Source organism: Ambystoma mexicanum, chromosome 4p, assembly GCF_040938575.1.
Source record: "Ambystoma mexicanum isolate Mex_15411 chromosome 4p, UKY_AmexF1_1, whole genome shotgun sequence".
NCBI classification, from domain to species: Eukaryota; Metazoa; Chordata; class Amphibia; order Caudata; family Ambystomatidae; genus Ambystoma; species Ambystoma mexicanum.
The window spans coordinates 710768146-710788389 of NC_090927.1; the positions used below are offsets into that span (position 1 = coordinate 710768146).

The 20244-nt window shown below is 44.0% G+C and overlaps 1 protein-coding gene across 2 annotated transcripts in view; it reads right to left on the minus strand.

The window, feature by feature from the left end:
* Positions 1–20244, minus strand: part of IMPG1 (interphotoreceptor matrix proteoglycan 1) — a 1923199-nt gene that overhangs the window by 163819 nt on the left and 1739136 nt on the right. For both annotated transcript variants that reach the window (XM_069606284.1, XM_069606285.1), the window contains exon 15: positions 4708–4918. In XM_069606284.1, coding sequence (XP_069462385.1) covers positions 4708–4918 — 211 coding nt within the window. The remainder of the gene's footprint in view (positions 1–4707; positions 4919–20244) is intronic.

A 20244-nucleotide genomic window follows, 5' to 3' on the forward strand; every position in this document is an offset into this window, starting at 1 on the left:
GTCACAAGGATTATTGTTTACATTATATTTGAATATATATGGTATATTGCATGTTGAAACCGCCAAACAATTCCTGTTTGATTTTGTTGTATGTTTTGATGTGAGGGACAGATACTTTTGGACATTAGGACATTGGGACATTTTCCTTTAGCCTAAATTTGTTAGGTAGGGAAATCATTGCTAGGCTAGGGAAAGATAGGCGTTTGTCTCACCCATTACTATTCAATAAATGTTGACTTGTGAGAAAACTTCACCTATGCGTCCGTCTCCCATGACTGACTCCTCTCAGTGTTAACATCCTCCAATCTGTTCTTGTCTATGACGTTCTCAGAATTCCTTGGTGAAAAACATTCCAGTGGTAGAACCACCCACAATACTCTGTATAACATGCAGTAGCATATCATTAATATAAACAGCATAAACAGCTACTTGATTTACGCGGCTCTACCATGACCCAAGGCTAACCACAATGCCTACCTGGATCTCCTTTTTGCGTAATCCTTTTCTGCCATGATGTTGGTAATCTTCTTAAAAGTCCTCTACTTTCCCACAAGCGTCCGATTGCATTGGTATTTGCAAAATAACTGTGTTTTTCTACAAACATTGTAAAACATTACCTCAATTTTGTTGCTCAAACCCTCTGCTCAAAACTTCATTGTAAGTTCCCCTAAAGAGACCACCACTCGACAAAAGAGTCCCCCATGAATTATTGCTCTACATAGTAGTAACATGTGATTAGGTGTACGTTTATTGTAATTAACTTGCTGTAAATTCAAATGAACGTCTATGTTCAGCTATGTCTATGGCTTACCTTGTTTTCACCACGGCTATTTTTAACAAACACATCTACTGTCTGTTCAAGGCAGGCTTGATTTACTGTTTTCTCCATGACTGTACTGACTATACTGTGCATTTCCATGAGTGTTCTACTGTACTGGCACACAAACTAGCGCTGTGATACCGCCAGGTCTGGGCGCCATCAACAAATGAAATAAATAAATGTGGCCAATTCTAATCATGGCGTTTTCACCACAGACGTTTCGTTGATTTTTTAAAAGCTTGTGTTGTGTGTTTGGGGTAGGAGGGTGGGAGGTTGACAGGGTGAGGTGATGGGGGTGGATTAGATGGGTGTTTGGGTGGATCCCCCCATTTAAAAGAAATGGCAAAAACAGCCACATTGAAAACACCACAATTAAAAGGGCCACGTTTAAAATAGCCGTGTTGAAAACACGTGAAACCAAGTCTATTTTTCTAAACACGAGAACATTGTCTATAGTGCTCTTGTTAGGTCTGTTATATTCTTAAGTACCCTGGTGTGAAACTGAAGGGATGTGGCGAAGTAGGTGCGGAAAATCCTGAATAATCATATGGATAGGACTCCATTCCTATTGTTCCTTTCTTTAGATATGATCCCGAATGCTAGCAAACTAAGTTTGTTATTATCTATGGTGGTATGGCCTTGCAGACAAATAGAAATCCAAATAACGTTCAACAGGTCAAGCAAGCAACACATATTAAGGGGAGTACTTATTAATGCTAAACTTCCTGACCGCATACAGATGGATCAGATGTTACCTGTGTGAGCCCCCTGCAGTGCCAGGCTAAGAGACATAAGAGTGCATCCTACTGTACACTATTGACTGGATTTGACTAAACCTCTCTTAAACGTCCTCGAAAGGGACGGTTTTTGCAGTGTTCTTTGCCTTTTCATGAAAGCATGTCTGACCTTGCACACAACCTCAAAGAACACACTGCCTAATTTCGTATAATGACGCTCCATAGAGATCATTAGCAACTTTTGCGGCATTCTGAACACAGCGCTGGATTTGACTTTTCCGTGTTTTGGCAAGCATGGCCCTACTTGGTATAATACAACACGCAAATAGACTGCATTATTACGAGGCATCTACTGTCGATCTCAGGCAATGACTATAAACCATCATATAGCACAGAATAATAGAAGGTTACAATCATACCACAATAAAAATAATCAAATATGTTATGCACATTTACGTCTAAAAACGAAAGACCGCAATATACAGTTCCTGTAGTCAAGTTCAACAAGAACATTAAGTAAAACTTCCATTACCCCTATATCAGACCTACTCCTATGAGAATCAATGTTTTGCTTGAGGTACGCAGTGTTAGAGTGACAGTACCAGGCGGGCTCTTTCCCATAAGTGCTTGCACACTTTATCAATTGTGCAAGCCAACAGGGGTTTCTTGAACTAACAACTTCCTTTCTGCATCCGGGTAGCCTGCAGGACCTGAGCGAACAGAAGACAGGAATCAGCCATCTTATCCTATGCGCGTTAAACAGGTGGAACTTTTAGATAATTTTTTAGGGTAACTGATTCAGGCATAATTGAGCAAAGATCACTCAGTCATGAGTTAATGGTATAAGGTCTAACATACAGCGATTAAATGTGTGATTCGTCATGGCCAATTATTCGACTACTATGGGCCTATTGATAACTTTCTCCCATCTGTCAAATTATCTGGCTGACATTAAACTTTACTTTATGCTAGATGTCATGTGTGTGCCATTTGTTAGTTGTTATTCTCAGCATGACTGCTTCATCAATGCTTGATCAATGACACCAATGTAATGACTCATTGTCACAGAACAATATTATCAATCCATAATCCACAATGTTGTAACACTAATCCGTCATGTGTGACTTTTCCATGCAATTTCTGTAACCTGCCAAGTCAATTAACCTATGTAACTGAATTCTTAAGAAAACGTGCCTAGATGCACTTGGGTTGTGTGTTAACTAAATAAATAAATAACATAGATGACTACATGCTACTTTAATTGGATAATCATTTGCTGTTCTCGTCTGTAGCCAATCAAGCAAATTGACAATTGTTCATGCATGTTACCCATTATGCACTCACCATTTTATCTCTCTCTCTCTGTCTCTGTCTGTCTCTCTCTCTCTCTCGCTTTCTCTCAATAACCTGTTCTTCATGGGATTCAGGGCTGGCATCACACGCTCCTCAATACTTGAAAACCCATGCAGATGCAGCCAGACAGTGTGATAGAGATTTGGCATCAGGCTATTACTTTCTCACTGTGTCATAACCTTCCCACCTCTAGACACCTTGCTCTCTTTTCAGGATAACAGCCTGATTGACTAGAGTTGGGGTGGTCAGGAAAGAAGGGGTTCATGTTGCGCATGCCATATTTGTAACTGGAGCATGGTGAAATGGGTCCGATGACGCAATTTCATATGTATCCAGTGTAGTTAAAAGTGAATGGGATATGTTACCTTAAGTGTTTATGTTCTTTTCAAGTTGAGACATTAAATTTGCACACACATAGAAAGACAAATGTCCAGATATCGTGTGCTGCAAAGTACCTGGAAACTGGGTGAAGGGGAGTTTTGTAATGTGCATGCGAGGAAGGGGACTGGTCACAGAAGGCCCACTGTAAAGGAGAGACAATATTACTTAAACATGCATGCACACTGAGATACATACATAAGGAACTTATACATTTACACATACTAGTGTTTTATGAATTCATTTAGACTCAGCAGCCAGTAATTGCGCTGTGAATTTCAGGTGACTGGGAAAATCTGGTTCTGCAGGGTTGAGGCCTGAGTGAGGAACCATGATTAATTGAGCAAATGGGCAGCTGGCAACTGACCAAGAATGTATGGCCTTTCAGTATCGCAGAAAACAGATGTAATCTCTTTTAAGTACTTGGTACCTTGCAGAAGGGGTCCGGCCATTGGCTTTGACAAGTAATAAATGTGGAATGTGGTGACGCTCAAGGCCAAAGTGACTAATACTATTTGTGTTTTGATTGTTCTCTCAGGATGTGACTAGAGGCCATGCGTGCTGAATTGGTAGTTGTATAAATTAGAATGTTCCTGGGACGCCAGTAAACTGGGGCGAATGAGATAGCTATCAATAATTCTAAGGAACCTGTTCGTTCTGCTCTCTCATGCTGTTGAAGTATCTATGCGAACCATGTGCAATTAAGATTAAGGTTAAAGGGCTCAGGTCAATTGTTACTTGTAATGAATTATCTTTGTATATGAATGTGTAACCATTTCATGATGTCACGACCTACCATGGATGAATCCCAAAGAGAGGCATGTTATGAATACGATCTGAAGATGGTAGTGAAGATATCGATGACCAATGAGAATGGAAGAATTGGAGAAAGATGGGATTTCCTTGTCTAGGTTGTGACCAATCACATGGGAGGGTGGATTGTAATACTATATAAGGGAGTGATTTAACTATTGCAAAAATGTATATAATGTGTATATAGTCCAGAGAGACTTGGGTTAGTTTGACACGACAGGGTTATCTAGCTCTTCCACAGACTATTGTACAAAAAACGTGTATTAAGTACAAATGTGCACTCGTTCGTTAAATGGTGGGCCTGCTTAGTTAAGGTGATTAAGGTCCTTTTGCTGTCTGACTCAATCTGCCCTAACATGGCTGTCTCACTCCTGTCCTCATCCTCCAGGCATGGCCCGAGGCCGGCAGGCTCCGACTGAAAGCCTTTACTTTGTGTAGTCACTTTTGATGTCACTGCAAAGATTTAACCCCTTGTTTTCAGCTTCTGCCAATAATGTCCATTCCTTAGAACAGTATGAGGTGTAATCTTTCATTGAGAATTGTTTCTTACGCTTTGAGAAACCTTGTGCTAGTTCAAAGCAATATTACAAATAATAATTTACATACCGGCACACAGCTCCTTTTTCGGAAACAATTTCGCATTTTCCTTCATTTACGCAAAGATTGGGTTCAAGGTCACACAGACTCTGACATGGCAGCCCATCTGTGCTTAGATAACCAGGTTTACAAAGGCAGTCCGCCTCTCTTGTCCATGAATTCATTATGCATTCTGAAAATGCATCACATGCCATGAATTTGCATGGGTCTGCTTGGTCGGCTGAAAAATAATAGAGAAATGCGTTTAATGGATTAAATGACACGCCTTTAAGAACCTTACTTAGCTTCAATGTGAGGTGAAGAGCAAACATCACAATATTACAATACATCACTCCTTTTCAGCACTGTGCATAATTATCCATGAAAAGCAGAACACTGCCCATCGCCCCCAGACATCCCTCCCCAGAGCCCCACAAGCATGCCTTGATAGGGTCTGAATCTACATTAACTGGGCCCAGACATACTGTGGGATATTTTTACCCATGCCAGAGCGCGCCCCACTACACCCCTTTGCCAATGGAGGAAAGGGATCTGCCAAAAATGGATGCGCTAAACCCTGTGCGCGCCAAATGTGCAAAACTGCGCATGGTTCACAAATCACAAAAAGGCTGCACCCCCTGCCACACACAGTCAAAGTTGGTGTAAAAACAGGACTCACTGAATGTCAGTGGGTGCTGTCACCTGTCACATGAAGCAAGGCCACAGAGTGGCTAAAATCTGAAAATGCCCTTAAAATCCAGTTTTCCCCATCCATTGCAACCTTCAAAGTGCTGTTTGGTGCTAATTTCAGTAATTTTCCCAGGGAGCTATTGAAATAAAAAGGGTGCTGAAATCGCAGATCCTCCAGGTGGCTCAGAGAAAGCCGGGACTCACTGACTGACAGCTGCATAAGAAACTTAGATGTCAAACCCAGTTTTAAAGTATTTCTTTTTCCTGAAGAAATTGTAAAATTCACCTATTTAAAGCATGTTTGTGAAGGGCTTAATTCTTTTAAATGGTCAAATCCCTTGTAAAATGTGCTTATTTTTATATGTGTGAAATGAAAAGACTGTAAAGTGAATTTAAAGCAACCCAGTATTGGAGTTAAGTAAATACTTAATTCTGACCTGGCAGTGCCAGCCTGGGATAGATAGACACTTCAAAATTAACACTCCCTTGCTACAGGAAGCCTTAATGGTTTCTGCATATTGACACCAAGGAGCACAATAGACTTATTAGACATTTGTCTTTGGCTGAGCCAAGAACAATGGCAAGCTGCCTACTGATCTCTACAGGGGAGCTTCCCTCTCCAGGAAGAGGGCACACCTCCCTGATCAAAGGACTGTGACAGCTGTTGCCTGTGAAGGGGAGTTACAAATGAAAAAAAACTGCTGGAACATTTTGATGTTTTGTGATTAAATTTGAAACTCTTTAACTGTGCAACCTGTAGTAAGATAAATCTAAAAATTGGTAAATGTTAACCTAATTTTAGGCTTTTGCTTTGAAGACATTAATGAACCCTGTACCACCTAAGGAACCAGAGTTACAGGAAACACGTCATTGTAGCAAAACTCTTGATGCTACAAGTCTAAAATGGTGTATTTATGCTCCAGTGATAGTCGCCCAGATATGTACTGAATTAAAAATTATTAGTCTAGACCGTTATGATTAAAATTGATAAAATTCTATAGAATGACAAAGACAACTCTCACAGAGATGGGGATTGAATGTGAACATAACCCATCAAATATACAATGTATGTGTCCGATTATATTAGGTGACATCATTTTAGAAATGCACATTTGTTTAAAAGTTTAAGTTCTGGTTTAAATCAATGTGGGAGTTCCTAAATCACATCATAAAGAATAAAGATGACAGCTCTCTTCTGACTGCTAACTAGAACAAGGCAAGTGCCTGTGGCCACTCACAGCCGTGTGGGTGTGTTTTGAAATTCTGCCACACCACAAACCTTGTGATGTCACTTGTGAGGATAAATATAGGAACTTCACCACACATAACAGATTGCTTCCTGAACACATCCAGATTTCTGCACCGCGCTTTGTTCCTGACTTCTTCATTCTATCCAGAACTCTTCATCTTGCAGCTGACTCCAGACTTCTTTGCAGAATCCAGACTTTAGCATTGCTGAACTCTTTTTAGCTAGACCCAAATTCAACCATCCCAAACTTGAAGGGATTTAATTCTGATTCAGTCTGGCTTGCTACCATTAAGGCTTTCCCGGTGAAACTTGCATCCTGCTATCTTCAGTGTCCAGTGACCAGAAGGGCCCATTCAAATCCAGTCTGAGGTGTAGCACAACATTGACCAGAACTGCACTGCTGATCCAATCCCGCCAGAGGTGCCTCTCCTGCCGGTAGACCTGACCCGATCCAATGACCAGAACCCTGATGGTCCAATTTTAATCACAAGGGACTGTAAGTATCAATAGGAAGAACAGTGACCCATAGTATATTTGCATTGTTTTATCCCAATCTCACCCCATCCCATCTTTAACTTCAGAAGCATAGTATTGTCAGAACCATTCTTGCGCTGATTTTTCTCTCTTCTGTTTCATTAAACCATAAGTCATTAGTGAGTTTGAGTAACTAAAGTAAACCCCAGAAAGAAATAGAGTATCCACCACGTGAAGGGTTACGGTGGCCATGTAACTGTGGAGATTCCCGGGTGGCATTCTCTTTTTCATAGTCATTAATATAGTGTAATTGAACCAGTCTGTTTTTTTTTAAAACTGAATTTCTCTTTTTAATTTCGCGCCTATTTTTCAAAAACGCCTCTCGCAAACACCTCCATAACTTTTTCAATTATATAGATAGAAACAAAATGTTAACTCTCACTGATACCTAAGACCCTTAGCTACATCCACAACCAGTGTATTTGACACATTTTTATCAAGTCCATCTCTGGTGGCTGAGCTCTTAACGATAAAAGCCCAAATGCAAAGAATTCCTTCTGAGGTCAATCCACAAGACTCCCTAATGAAAAACATCATGACAGTGTGCCCTGCTGTCCAACTATAAGTGCAGAGCGCACCAGCAGTAAGTAAAAAAGGTGCCAGTGGTTAAGTAGTCGCTTCAGCATGAAAATCGGTGCACGACGCAAAAGTCGGCAACTCAACTAAAAGGCGCGAATAACAAACGATCAGGAAATGGAAACTGAACAAAAAAATTCCCATGCTTCACACAAAATCGAGGCATGTTGCTGTCTACATGCACCACCAAAGAACAAACAAAAACATACACCCAGCCCAGGATGTATAAAAAAAACTTTGGTGAGAGGCCGCCGTCCTGGCATACCGTTCCCTTCCACCAATATGTTCAAATGACCCTGTACAGTAGGTCCACAAGTACTGGTCGACCCATCGGATGCTTCAATCTTGGAAGGCATAGGAGCCTGTGGAGCTCTACCCACGTGTGACGGTTCAATTGATGACCTTAACGTGGGATCCCTATTAACCACGAATTCCTATAACTTTCTACCTTTTACCAGAGTAAATAAAGACAACTCTCCGCTGACCCCGTCAATAACTTATGGGGCATTAATAATAAATTACCCCATACGCATAAAGCTGCTCCAAGCATGCAAGAAATGAGCCACGCCGTGGAATCCCTTGAAAGTCAGCTGAATGTGAGCACAGACTCGTTGATTCAAAATCAACAGATGGGTGACGCAAACTCAGACTCCTCAATTAGTCACGCTATGCTGATTTCCCAAACAAGGTAATCTTTACTGGACAGCAATGGCTATCCGCTATATGAAGCGGCAACTGACAATTTCCTTGCACCAAGACCACATTTCTCGACCACCACTATCAATACTGAAGCTCACCCTCTTTTAGATCACAGCGATGCGACACTGGCCCCAGAGGCAGGGTTTCCAGACTCGCTGCATATTGGTCCTGCTCGAGCTACATCTGTCAATTTGACGTGCCAGAACTCAAGAATCTCAATTTCACACCAGGAGCCAAATTGTCCTACAAAACACTCTAGCAGGAAAAATAAACCTGACATTCACCATGATGTCGACGATAACCATCGCCCTTGCTCCTTTCATGAAGTTATATTAGCATCTGAATGACACCTTTAACGATCATACCACCCTGTTGGCTATGACTCACTCCAAACTAATATTCCTCAAGGTGTATGTTACAGCCAATGGGAGGCGTGGAGACAGTGACCAACTACAATCTGATTTGAGAAAAGTCCCCTCGCTATCTGGCTCCTATATAAGTTCATCATAAGAAACACAGATTACCACTGTGATTCAGCAAGTGAATTTAACCATTGAATTAGAACATACTCAAACAAGCTTGACGCCTGCCCTAAGTAAAGCTCCAGTCTTAATGCAACTTGAGCAAAGTAAGGGCCCATCCGTCTGCTCTGATCGGGGCATTGAAGAAATCCCAACAGATGAGACCTTTCTAGAAGATGCATCAAATCTTTGCTATATTCAATACAAACAAACAGAATGGATTAAACAAATTGGTTCCGTCCAAATGCTTGTCTCAAGACTTGTTCCCATTAAGAGGTAAGGTGCCATCCACTTTGCAAATGACCAACAAGAAAGGTGCACCAAAACCAGCTCCACAAAGAATTTCCCCCCCCTTTAAAAACAAAGGATGTGTTGTTCAAGACAGTATCCTTGTGCACTCCATCAAAAGCACCAGCGCTGGTGAGCAAGAATTTGACCAGTGAGACAAGGCCGTCGCTACAAACTTTGCTAGACCTCTCAACTTACTCTATTGATGAGTCGCATATAGTCAACGATGACCTGCGAGATCTAATGACACCTCTGCTGATCACAATAGAGAGTGTGGTCAATACAAGTCCTCCACTGGCAAGTCCCTCATCACCTCCTTTTCTTACTATGGCGGAAAAAAGGACAAGATGTCTTCATGGCTCAATCCATGACGAGTTGCTTCATGAAGATGCTCTTAAGAATGTATGCTCAAAATCATCAATGCCTCTAACTCTAGATGTTAACCAGTCTAGTCTAGCTCCGCCCTCACAGAACCAGCATCCCACAGCCCCGATGGGAGCTTCAAAAACTTTTGAGCCTCTGCCAGCAAGCAGAGTCACTAGTACTGCCAATGTCAACATTAAAGATTGTGAAAGTCCAACCACTAATCAAGCGTGGAAAACAAGGCTCTGCTTGGTGATAGACAATCCGGCTTTTGACCATTGAGGAGCACAGAGATGTCACTCTTAGATATCAGAGACACCCTACTGAAGAAAGCTGATGAGGGACAGATTGGCATGTTGATGCTGCTGGACCTCTCAGCCCCATTTGATACCATAGACAAAGACATTCTGTTGACCCGCCTTAGTAATCAGGGGCTTATATCGGACATGGCCACCAGATGGTTTGGTTCTTTTTTGAAGAACAGAGTTCCTAGAATCAAAGTAAATGGCTTTGTTTCTGACGATTACATTTTAACCTATGGGGTCCCGCAAGGTTCAGGTTGCCTCCATGCTTTTCAATATATACATGAAGCCGCTTCATGACTTATTGATGAAACATGGCGTGCGCTTCCAAAACTGCGTGGATGACACGCAGATAGGTTTTAATCTGCCTCTTCAATATGAGAACCACCTAGCTCATATACAGTCAGTCTTTTAAAACATTTCTGAGTGGATGTCTCTTAATTGGTTAGGATTAAATCAATCGAAAACAGAGATCTTGCTTATCCCTACCTCAGATATGTTGCCCAAAGAACTCCACAGATTGATGCACTTGTAAATGCGCAACTGTTCGGTTGAAGTAGTGTCATGATCTCTGCTTCCAAAAGGTCAGGGTTTTCCCAACTCCCTTGGAAGCAGATCCATAACCCAGGTTCTGAGTGCCAACCAGTCCCAATTGGGACCTTTTGGACCCAGTCCTGGCGCCAGTGGCACCAGGCTCATAAATATGCCCAGTCCCAGCGCTGGAAGCGCCGGGCTCATAATGCTTGGGTGGACTTACCTGCAGCAGACCATGCTGCTTACTTGCCTGCCAGTTGAGCCTCTGATCCTCTTCTGTTTGGAACTACTTTTCCTGTTGGGTGGGGCTGGAGCCACTCCCTAGATTCAGAACACTGGAACTCTTCTGGAAGGCAGGAACTCTTTTTTTACCAGGAACTCTTTTCTTACTTAGGCGTGGCTGTGGAAGGAGACACCTAAGCACTACAGGAGGCTATTTAAACCACACCCGGTGGATGAATCTTGCTTTGCGTTATTCTGCACCCTCTGCAGCAGAACGCTCATCGTGTCTTCTGCATCCGGTCCTGGGCCTAAGGAAAAAGGCTTACCATCCTGAATCCAGTCTTCAGCAACACCTATAAAGACAAGAAAGAACAGGTTAGCATTCCGGCATCTGAAAGGCAAAGGCTTACCTACTCTTCGTGCGCTCCGGAGGTCTTCACACTGCATTCCGGCATCTGAAAGACAAAAGCTTACCAACTCTTCGCACGCTCCGGAGGCCGTCGGCGCTGCATCTCGCATCTGAAAGACAAAACAAGGTGCGTTTAAAGACATTGGGGAACTTTAATACTCACGTGCCATTACTCCTTTCCACATCTAACCCAGTGGGTATCCCGGCACCCTGCAGCCGCTCCGAACTTGTACCTGCAAAATAAAAAGACAGTTAGAGCGCTTTGTGAAGCTGGCAACAAGCGCTTACTTACGTGCTTCCAGGCGCTTCTATTCATCACACGGGCTCCATCTTCAACTCACTTCAGCCCGTCATCCGCCATCGCCGGAACCCTGCAAAACAAGAGACATCATTATTAAAGACTTTAAAGACATTTGAGTTACTCGAAACTTACCGTTCGTGCAGTAAACGACGGACAGCAGTCTTCTGAAGTCAAGAGGCCTGCGCTACCTATCCAGTGAAGAAACTGGCTACAGCACCCTGCCCCGAGGCAGATGGAGAGCTCGGCATTCACTTACCTAAGGTGAGAGCGTTAACCTGTGGGGGTCTACAGGAGAGGAGAAGAGGAAAGAGATAGGGACACCCCAATAACCCCAGTTCATTAACCCCGTATTTTCTATCTGCAGACATCTTACTCTGCACGTCAGGCATACAGGGCACAGAGGTCCAGCCCAAAGAGCCAATCGGGTGCTGCACATCACCTTTGAAGATACGGTAGTCGCCCAGTCAAGACCGGCGCCTCTGCGAGAATCAGGTGAGCGTTACAGAACGCAAAGCCTACCGCAAAACTCTCGCCGAGGCGCTATGGAAACCTCGGATACTGACCACCTAGCCCGGTTACTTGGGGAACTAAGGGCAGAAGTGCATGCAGCTTGTCAGGAAACGAACGCTCTAAGAAGGGAACTAATTATTTCCAAGGAGAGAACAGATGATCTTGCTAGACAATTGCTACAGTCACAAGCCAGACAGACCCCGCTACCCGCATCAGGGGCAAATCTTCCTTCAACATCCTCTGTGAATCCAGTGCAGATCAACCTACCTGGGAATGTACCTCTGGCTCCGCCCGAACGATTTTCTGGTGACCCAAAGAGGTTTGCGGTATTTATCAATCAGTGCCGGTTGCACTTCTTATGCCGGCCAGCAGCCTTTCCAACTGATCAAGCTAAAGTAGCTTTTGTACTTTCGTACCTTAGTGGCAATGCGGCAGACTGGTCGATCCCTCTAGTTAATCAAGATGATCCGGTTCTCCATGATTTTCAAGCCTTTCAGCTTAGTATGGAAAAACTGTTCGCAAGACATGCACAGGGGCAGGCCTTGGACAATGAGCTTCTTTCATTGCGACAGGGTAATCAAGACCTTTTGGCTTATATTGCATCTTTCAATAGACTAATAGTGGAAACTCAATGGCCTGAGGACAAAAGGATTACGCTGTTTTATAGAGGTCTACGTGGAGAGCTCAAAGACGTTTTAGCCCAAGTAGTGAATCCCCCACAAGACTGTTCGGATTATATAGACTTGGTCGTTCAAATAGATCACAGACTGCAGAACAGGAAGGCCGATCGTTCCAAGTTTGATGCTCGAGTATTTTCCAAACCGCCAACTCCTTCCAAAGGAGTAGACTCCGGGGAACCCATGCAAATAGGGGGTCTGAAAGGTCCTCTAACACAAAGGGAGCGGGAAAGGAGAAAACAGTTGCAATTATGCCTATATTGCGGAAACTCAGGGCACTTTCTTTGAGACTGTCCGGCGAAACCTGCCAAGAAGGCAGTAGGAGCTGCAGTTACCACAGTTACAAACTCTGAGCAGGGAAACGACCTCGCCCGACAAGAATAGAGGTCCTCTTGCCGAGCGTGAAAACCAGTTCCGTGACCTCGCATTTCGTGATACCTATGGTCCTCATTAGCCCTGATAATCCGGGTCGATTACATGCAATTGAAGCTTACGTCGACAGCGGTGCCATCGGCAATTATGTGGATCATGAAATGGTTTTGAGGATGAATCTAACTCTTTGTCCCAAGGCTGTAAAGGACGTCATTACTACGGTGGATGGTACGGAGATAGCCTCCGGGCCAGTAACGCACACCACTCAAGAGGTGACGCTAGTAAGTCAAGATGGACACCATGAGAAGATCGTGTTCGATGTGATCAAGGCCCCTCAGTTCCAGATTATTCTAGGAATACCTTGGTTAGAGAAACACAATCCTCTGATCGATTGGCGAGCAAGAACGGTCCAGTTTCCAGAATGTGTCTCTACGTGTCACCCTCCACCTGGTGTTGCACTGGCAGCAATTTCTTCAGAGACTCCCCAGTTACCTCCCGAATACCTAGAATACCAAGATGTTTTCCGGAAGGAGCAGGCTAACTCTCTACCTCCTCATAGGTCTTATGACTGCCAGATAGACATGATACCTGGATCTACTCCTCCTTGTAGTAGAATTTATGCCCTCACCGAGCCTGAGAACCTTCACCTTCGACAATACCTGGATCAATACCTGGCAAATGGGTTTATTCGTCCCTCCAAGTCCCCTGCCTCTTCAGCTTTGTTCTTCGTTCCAAAAAAGGAAGGAGACCTTAGAACTTGTATCGATTATCGCTCCCTGAACCAGATCACCGTTAAGAATAGATATCCGTTACCTTTGATCCCTGAACTCCTGGACCAAGTCAGAAAAGCATGCATATATACAAAGCTGGATCTTCGAGGAGCTTACCACTTGGTACGAGTAAAAGAGGGCGATGAATGGAAGACGGCCTTCCGCACCAAGTATGGGCTATTTGAATATCAGGTCATGCCCTTCGGACTTTGCAATGCCCCGGCCGCCTTTCAATATTTTATGAACGATGTCCTCAGAGAGCTCATAGATGTGTGTGTTGTTGTTTACATCGACAACATTCTCGTTTATTCTTCATCGGAATCTGAACATCGGAAACACGTGAAAATGGTCCTCTAAAGATTGCGTCAACACAAACTTTTCGCTAAGTTGGAAAAATGTGTTTTCAACGTGACTGAAGTTGAATTCTTGGGATTCATATTATCACCTGGCGGAGTGCGTATGGATTCAAAGAAGGTCGATGCAGTTCTCAAATGGCCATCACCATCCTCCGTAAAAGGTGTGCAAAGCATGTTAGGCTTCGCTAACTTTTACCGCAGGTTTATCCCCGAGTTCTCTCGAATAGTCCAGCCCATCACTGCCTTGTTAAAGAAAAACAAACGTTTTGAATGGTCTACCGAGGCGGAACAAGCTTTCCAGGATTTGAAGACTAAATTTATCTCTGCACCAATCTTAAAACACCCTCGCCCCGAACTCCCCTATATCGTGGAAACTGATGCTTCAAGCCTTGCCATGGGGGCAGTTCTATCACAAAAGGACCCGGTAACTAATCAGTTGCATCCCGTGGCATTTTGGTCCCGTAAATTCTCGCCTCCTGAAGTCAATTACACGATTACTGACAAGGAACTTCTGGCTATCAAGTCTGCCTTTAAGGCTTGGCGGCATTATCTGCTGGGGGCCCGACACACCGTTACTGTGATTACGGATCACCGAAACCTGCAATATTTGAAAACCGCAAAAGCCCAATCCTCTAGACAACTCTGTTGGGCATTATTCTTTGCCGAGTTTGACTTCATAATTACCTATCGACCTGGTACCAAGAACGGTAAAGCCGATGCCCTTTCTCGGATAGGAGTGGAAGAACACTTGATCAACCCTAAACCTGTACCAATCATTCCCGAACAAAGAATTCTGGGTGTAATCACCACAGAATCCATAGAGGAAGTTAAGGATAAAGCCAGGCAACTTGTAACTCCAGCAGACATACAGAATTGGCCTCTGCAGGGAAAGGACTTTGCAGTAAAGGACAACTTATTGTATTTCCAAGAACGATTATACCTACCCAGCACAGATTTACAGAAAAAAGTAATCTCTTGTTATCACGACTCTTTAATGGAAGGTCATCCCGGTATAGCCAAGACCTCAGAAAAGATCAAGCGCTACTTCTGGTGGCCGTCTTGGAAAAAAGATATCAGAGACTTTATAATGTCCTGTGGAGTATGCGCCCAAAACAAGAGTCAAAAGGAAAGACCAGCAGGCCTCTTACGCCCTATTGACATCCCACCTCGCCCTTGGCATACGCTTTCTATGGACTTCATCACCGATCTACCTCCATGCTCCGGATACAATACGATTCTAGTAATCGTGGACTTATTCTCCAAGATGGCGCATTTCATTCCGCTCAAAGGCTTGCCAACAGCAGCAACTCTGGCCCGAGAATTTCTCGAAAACATCGTCCGACTGCACGGTTTTCCTTCGGTTCTAATTTCGGATCGAGGTAGTCAATTTATTTCTCATTTTTGGCAAAGTTGCTGTCGGTCGGCTCAAATTGATGTGAGACTATCGACCAGTCACCACCCTCAGACCGATGGACAAACCGAGAGGACCAATCAAACTCTGGAACAGTATTTACGCTGCATGCTGCAACAAACTGAAAAAACTTGGAAAGATATCCTTTGGATAGCCGAGTATGCCTACAATAACTCTGTCCATTCGGGAACTGGGAAAACCCCGTTTTTTCTTTTGTACGGCAGTCATCCTCGAGAAACACCAGCAGTAGACTACCTGCATTCTACAATCACCCAAGCCTTTAAGGAAGCTGTTTCTCACCTTCAAAGGGCTAAAGAACAATACAAGAAAGGAGCAGATCATCATCGGAAGGAAGCCCCTCACTATCAAGTAGGGGATCAAGTCTGGTTATCCACCAGATATCTATCTCTAAAAGGGCCACGCACATTCAACCCAAGATACCTTGGTCCCTATTCCATCACTACCATAGTAAACCCAGTAGCGGTCAAGTTGGACTTGCCCCCGCACATGAAGATACATCCGGTCTTCCACGTCTCTCTATTAAAACCCGTGCAACCTCAAACCCGACTAACCAAATCTCCAAAACCTATCCTAGTTGATGGAGAACTCGAGTTTGAAGTCAAAAGCATTCTGGACTCCAAGATCTCCAAATCTAAACTATTCTACCTAATTGACTGGAAAGGCTACGGCCCCCAAGAGAGATCCTGGGAACCTGCTGAATATGTCCACGCTCCTCGCCTAATCAAAAGATTTCACCGAACATTTCCTGACAAGCCAAAACCCCCGGAGAAGCCCGGTTTGGGAGGGGCCTTGAGGGGGGGTACTGTCATGATCTCTGCTTCCAAAAGGTCAGGGTTTTCCCAACTCCCTTGGAAGCAGATCCATAACCCAGGTTCTGAGTGCCAACCAGTCCCAATTGGGACCTTTTGGACCCAGTCCTGGCGCCAGTGGCACCAGGCTCATAAATATGCCCAGTCCCAGCGCTGGAAGCGCCGGGCTCATAATGCTTGGGTGGACTTACCTGCAGCAGACCATGCTGCTTACTTGCCTGCCAGTTGAGCCTCTGATCCTCTTCTGTTTGGAACTACTTTTCCTGTTGGGTGGGGCTGGAGCCACTCCCTAGATTCAGAACACTGGAACTCTTCTGGAAGGCAGGAACTCTTTTTTTACCAGGAACTCTTTTCTTACTTAGGCGTGGCTGTGGAAGGAGACACCTAAGCACTACAGGAGGCTATTTAAACCACACCCGGTGGATGAATCTTGCTTTGCGTTATTCTGCACCCTCTGCAGCAGAACGCTCATCGTGTCTTCTGCATCCGGTCCTGGGCCTAAGGAAAAAGGCTTACCATCCTGAATCCAGTCTTCAGCAACACCTATAAAGACAAGAAAGAACAGGTTAGCATTCCGGCATCTGAAAGGCAAAGGCTTACCTACTCTTCGTGCGCTCCGGAGGTCTTCACACTGCATTCCGGCATCTGAAAGACAAAAGCTTACCAACTCTTCGCACGCTCCGGAGGCCGTCGGCGCTGCATCTCGCATCTGAAAGACAAAACAAGGTGCGTTTAAAGACATTGGGGAACTTTAATACTCACGTGCCATTACTCCTTTGCACATCTAACCCAGTGGGTATCCCGGCACCCTGCAGCCGCTCCGAACTTGTACCTGCAAAATAAAAAGACAGTTAGAGCGCTTTGTGAAGCTGGCAACAAGCGCTTACTTACGTGCTTCCAGGCGCTTCTATTCATCACACGGGCTCCATCTTCAACTCACTTCAGCCCGTCATCCGCCATCGCCGGAACCCTGCAAAACAAGAGACATCATTATTAAAGACTTTAAAGACATTTGAGTTACTCGAAACTTACCGTTCGTGCAGTAAACGACGGACAGCAGTCCTCTGAAGTCAAGAGGCCTGCGCTACCTATCCAGTGAAGAAACTGGCTACAGCACCCTGCCCCGAGGCAGATGGAGAGCTCGGCATTCACTTACCTAAGGTGAGAGCGTTAACCTGTGGGGGTCTACAGGAGAGGAGAAGAGGAAAGAGATAGGGACACCCCAATAACCCCAGTTCATTAACCCCGTATTTTCTATCTGCAGACATCTTACTCTGCACGTCACGCATACAGGGCACAGAGGTCCAGCCCAAAGAGCCAATCGGGTGCTGCACATCACCTTTGAAGATACGGTAGTCGCCCAGTCAAGACCGGCGCCTCTGCGAGAATCAGGTGAGCGTTACAAGTAGCAATGAAAGTAAAATCCCTTGAAGTTTATCTTGACTCCTTGCTCTCAATGGAACCCCAAATTAGTCATGTGGTGAGTCCTACAAATTATCAACTGAGAATTCTTAAACAACTACACACTCTGTTATTGACTGCTGACTGTGCCACTCCAGCCAGGTCTATTAATTGCCTTTACTTAGGTATAAACAATCAGCATATTACCCACCTCCAAATGCTTCTGAACACAGCCTTCCGGATCATATACAACATCGGATCTCGGGAACTCATAATGTCCCTGAGCCAAAAGTTACACTGGCTCCCCATCCAGAACACAATTCATTTTAAGATTAGAACCCTGATCCATTAAGTTTTATATGGCTCAATGCCTACAGATCTTAAGAAATGGTTTGCCTGGTACCATGTCAACAGACCGCTCAGATCACTAGTCCTCTTGTCCATCCAAACCACCAGACACCAGAAAGCTAGATGATTTGGGAGATTGGGGACAGTGGTAGGGATCAGGGATATCAGAGAAATTCCCTGACCAGCTGCAGCTCAGAAAGAGTTTGAATACCTTTTTGGTAAACAAATGTCTATGTTCAACAAGCAATAACAGGGAGGTGGAGTTTTTCCATCCCTCTCATTGGTCTCTCTCTCGTCCTGGTTGATCAATATCAGAGCGCTTTGAAACTGTGTTGGTAGTAGTGCCACCCATTCCAGTAAATAGAAACTCAGTTTGTTTATTTACTTTACTCACTCGTAAAGTAAAATGTTTTACTTCACCATCAAAACTCCAAAGCATGTATTGTTATTACCATCATGTGCGAAGAGCCTTATAGACTTCGCAGGGGTTATTATCACATGGGATAATGACACCTACCTCAGTCTACGAGGCTATATTCTGTCTAATGCTGTTTTTTCCATAATCGTGTCAAAACCACATAGTACACTTTTCCAAATATTGCTGCGCTTAATGCCATATTGCCAGGACCACTCGAATCCAATCACTTGCTCCCGAATCTGAAGCTAGCGGTTGGCCAGAGCAGCCCTGTGCCACCATTTCAGCCTGTGGGCAACTGCAAAGGCAGCTGACAAATGGCTCATGAACTGTTAAGGAGAGCACGAGCGGCTGTTGAAAATTGCACGTTTGTCACAGCCCACAAATGAACCAAATTAGAAAACCAAATCATAAACGCCCCTTATTCATAAGAGGCGATAGTGAGAATTTCAAAAGGAGTGCCACCTTGGGCCCTCTACATGCTCATGTAAAAGGGTTGTGCTTTACAGCAGGCGAACAGAGACAGGGTAGAACAAAGTCGGAAATGGATGGAAAATGCTTACAGAATTACCAACTCGATCTGTATGGATACCATCCCTCTGAGGAAAGAAAAAAGGCAGTCATTTTGATAGTATGAGTGCCAAAAACAGAGTTATCAAACACAGCTGCTGTTATGTTATACTTATAATTTGTGTGTGCCTGAATACACCAGTTGACCGTGCCTGAGCAAGGAACTGCCACCAAGACAGGTTCTACAAACCGTCTGGGCACTTTCCTTGTTTTCACTGCTCCAATTATAATAATGTCATTGAGGGCAATATTGTTTACCACCCCAGAAAAGGAGCTAAGATCAAACAGTATTGTTATGCTACACGTGATACTCCTTGTATCGCTTATGCAATCAAATGTCCTGGTGGGCTATACTATGTGGGGCACACTAGAAGAACGGCCAAGGTTCGATGGAATGAACATCGCAACAATATACGAACTGGGAATTGTCACTCACCTGTCACGTGACATTTTCAAGAAGAGCAGCACCAAATGTCACAAATAAGGTTTCAAATTCTTGAGATTGTACAGTGCCAACCACATGAAGACATCTCTAACAAACTTGACAGAAGGGATGACTTTTGGATACATCGCCTTGATTCTATTTTGCCAGGTGGAAAGAATGAAGAACTGGACCTGACTTGTTTTTTGTGTTAGACTTGTACCAATGGATTAAGGCATGTTTTTTCTTATGTGAGACGAGCTAAGCATCTGCTTCAAATATGTGTTTGTTCATTGTTATCCTTAATCATCAGACCATGCCTTTTTACGTGACACATTTGTATGGCTTATTGTCTTCTTACTCCCTTCACATATACGACTGCCTGTATCTGTATCTGTGTCTATCAATATGTTCTCTGGATGGAGGGCTGCTATCCTCCTGGGTTTATCCCTTTCACTCCACTTTTTCCTGCTTTCCTGCTGCTTTCTGTGAACATTATGCTTTTTTTAAATATGCTTCTTCTTTCCTTTGTTATTCCATGTGCCTCTAGTTTGCGGGTCTACCCAATATTTTGAATTCCCTACCTAGCCCCTTCTACTTCTTTTTACCTGTGTGCCCGCATTCCCCCTTCTCTTCCCCATACCGTTTTGACCACCCCTTAATATATTCATATAGGACACAGCTGGGGCATACTTGGTGACCCCTAATGGACCCATAATCCGCATTGTGCCTACAAGATAACAATATAACATGACATACACTGGGCACAACTATTGCCCTCCAATCATGCCTTCTCAC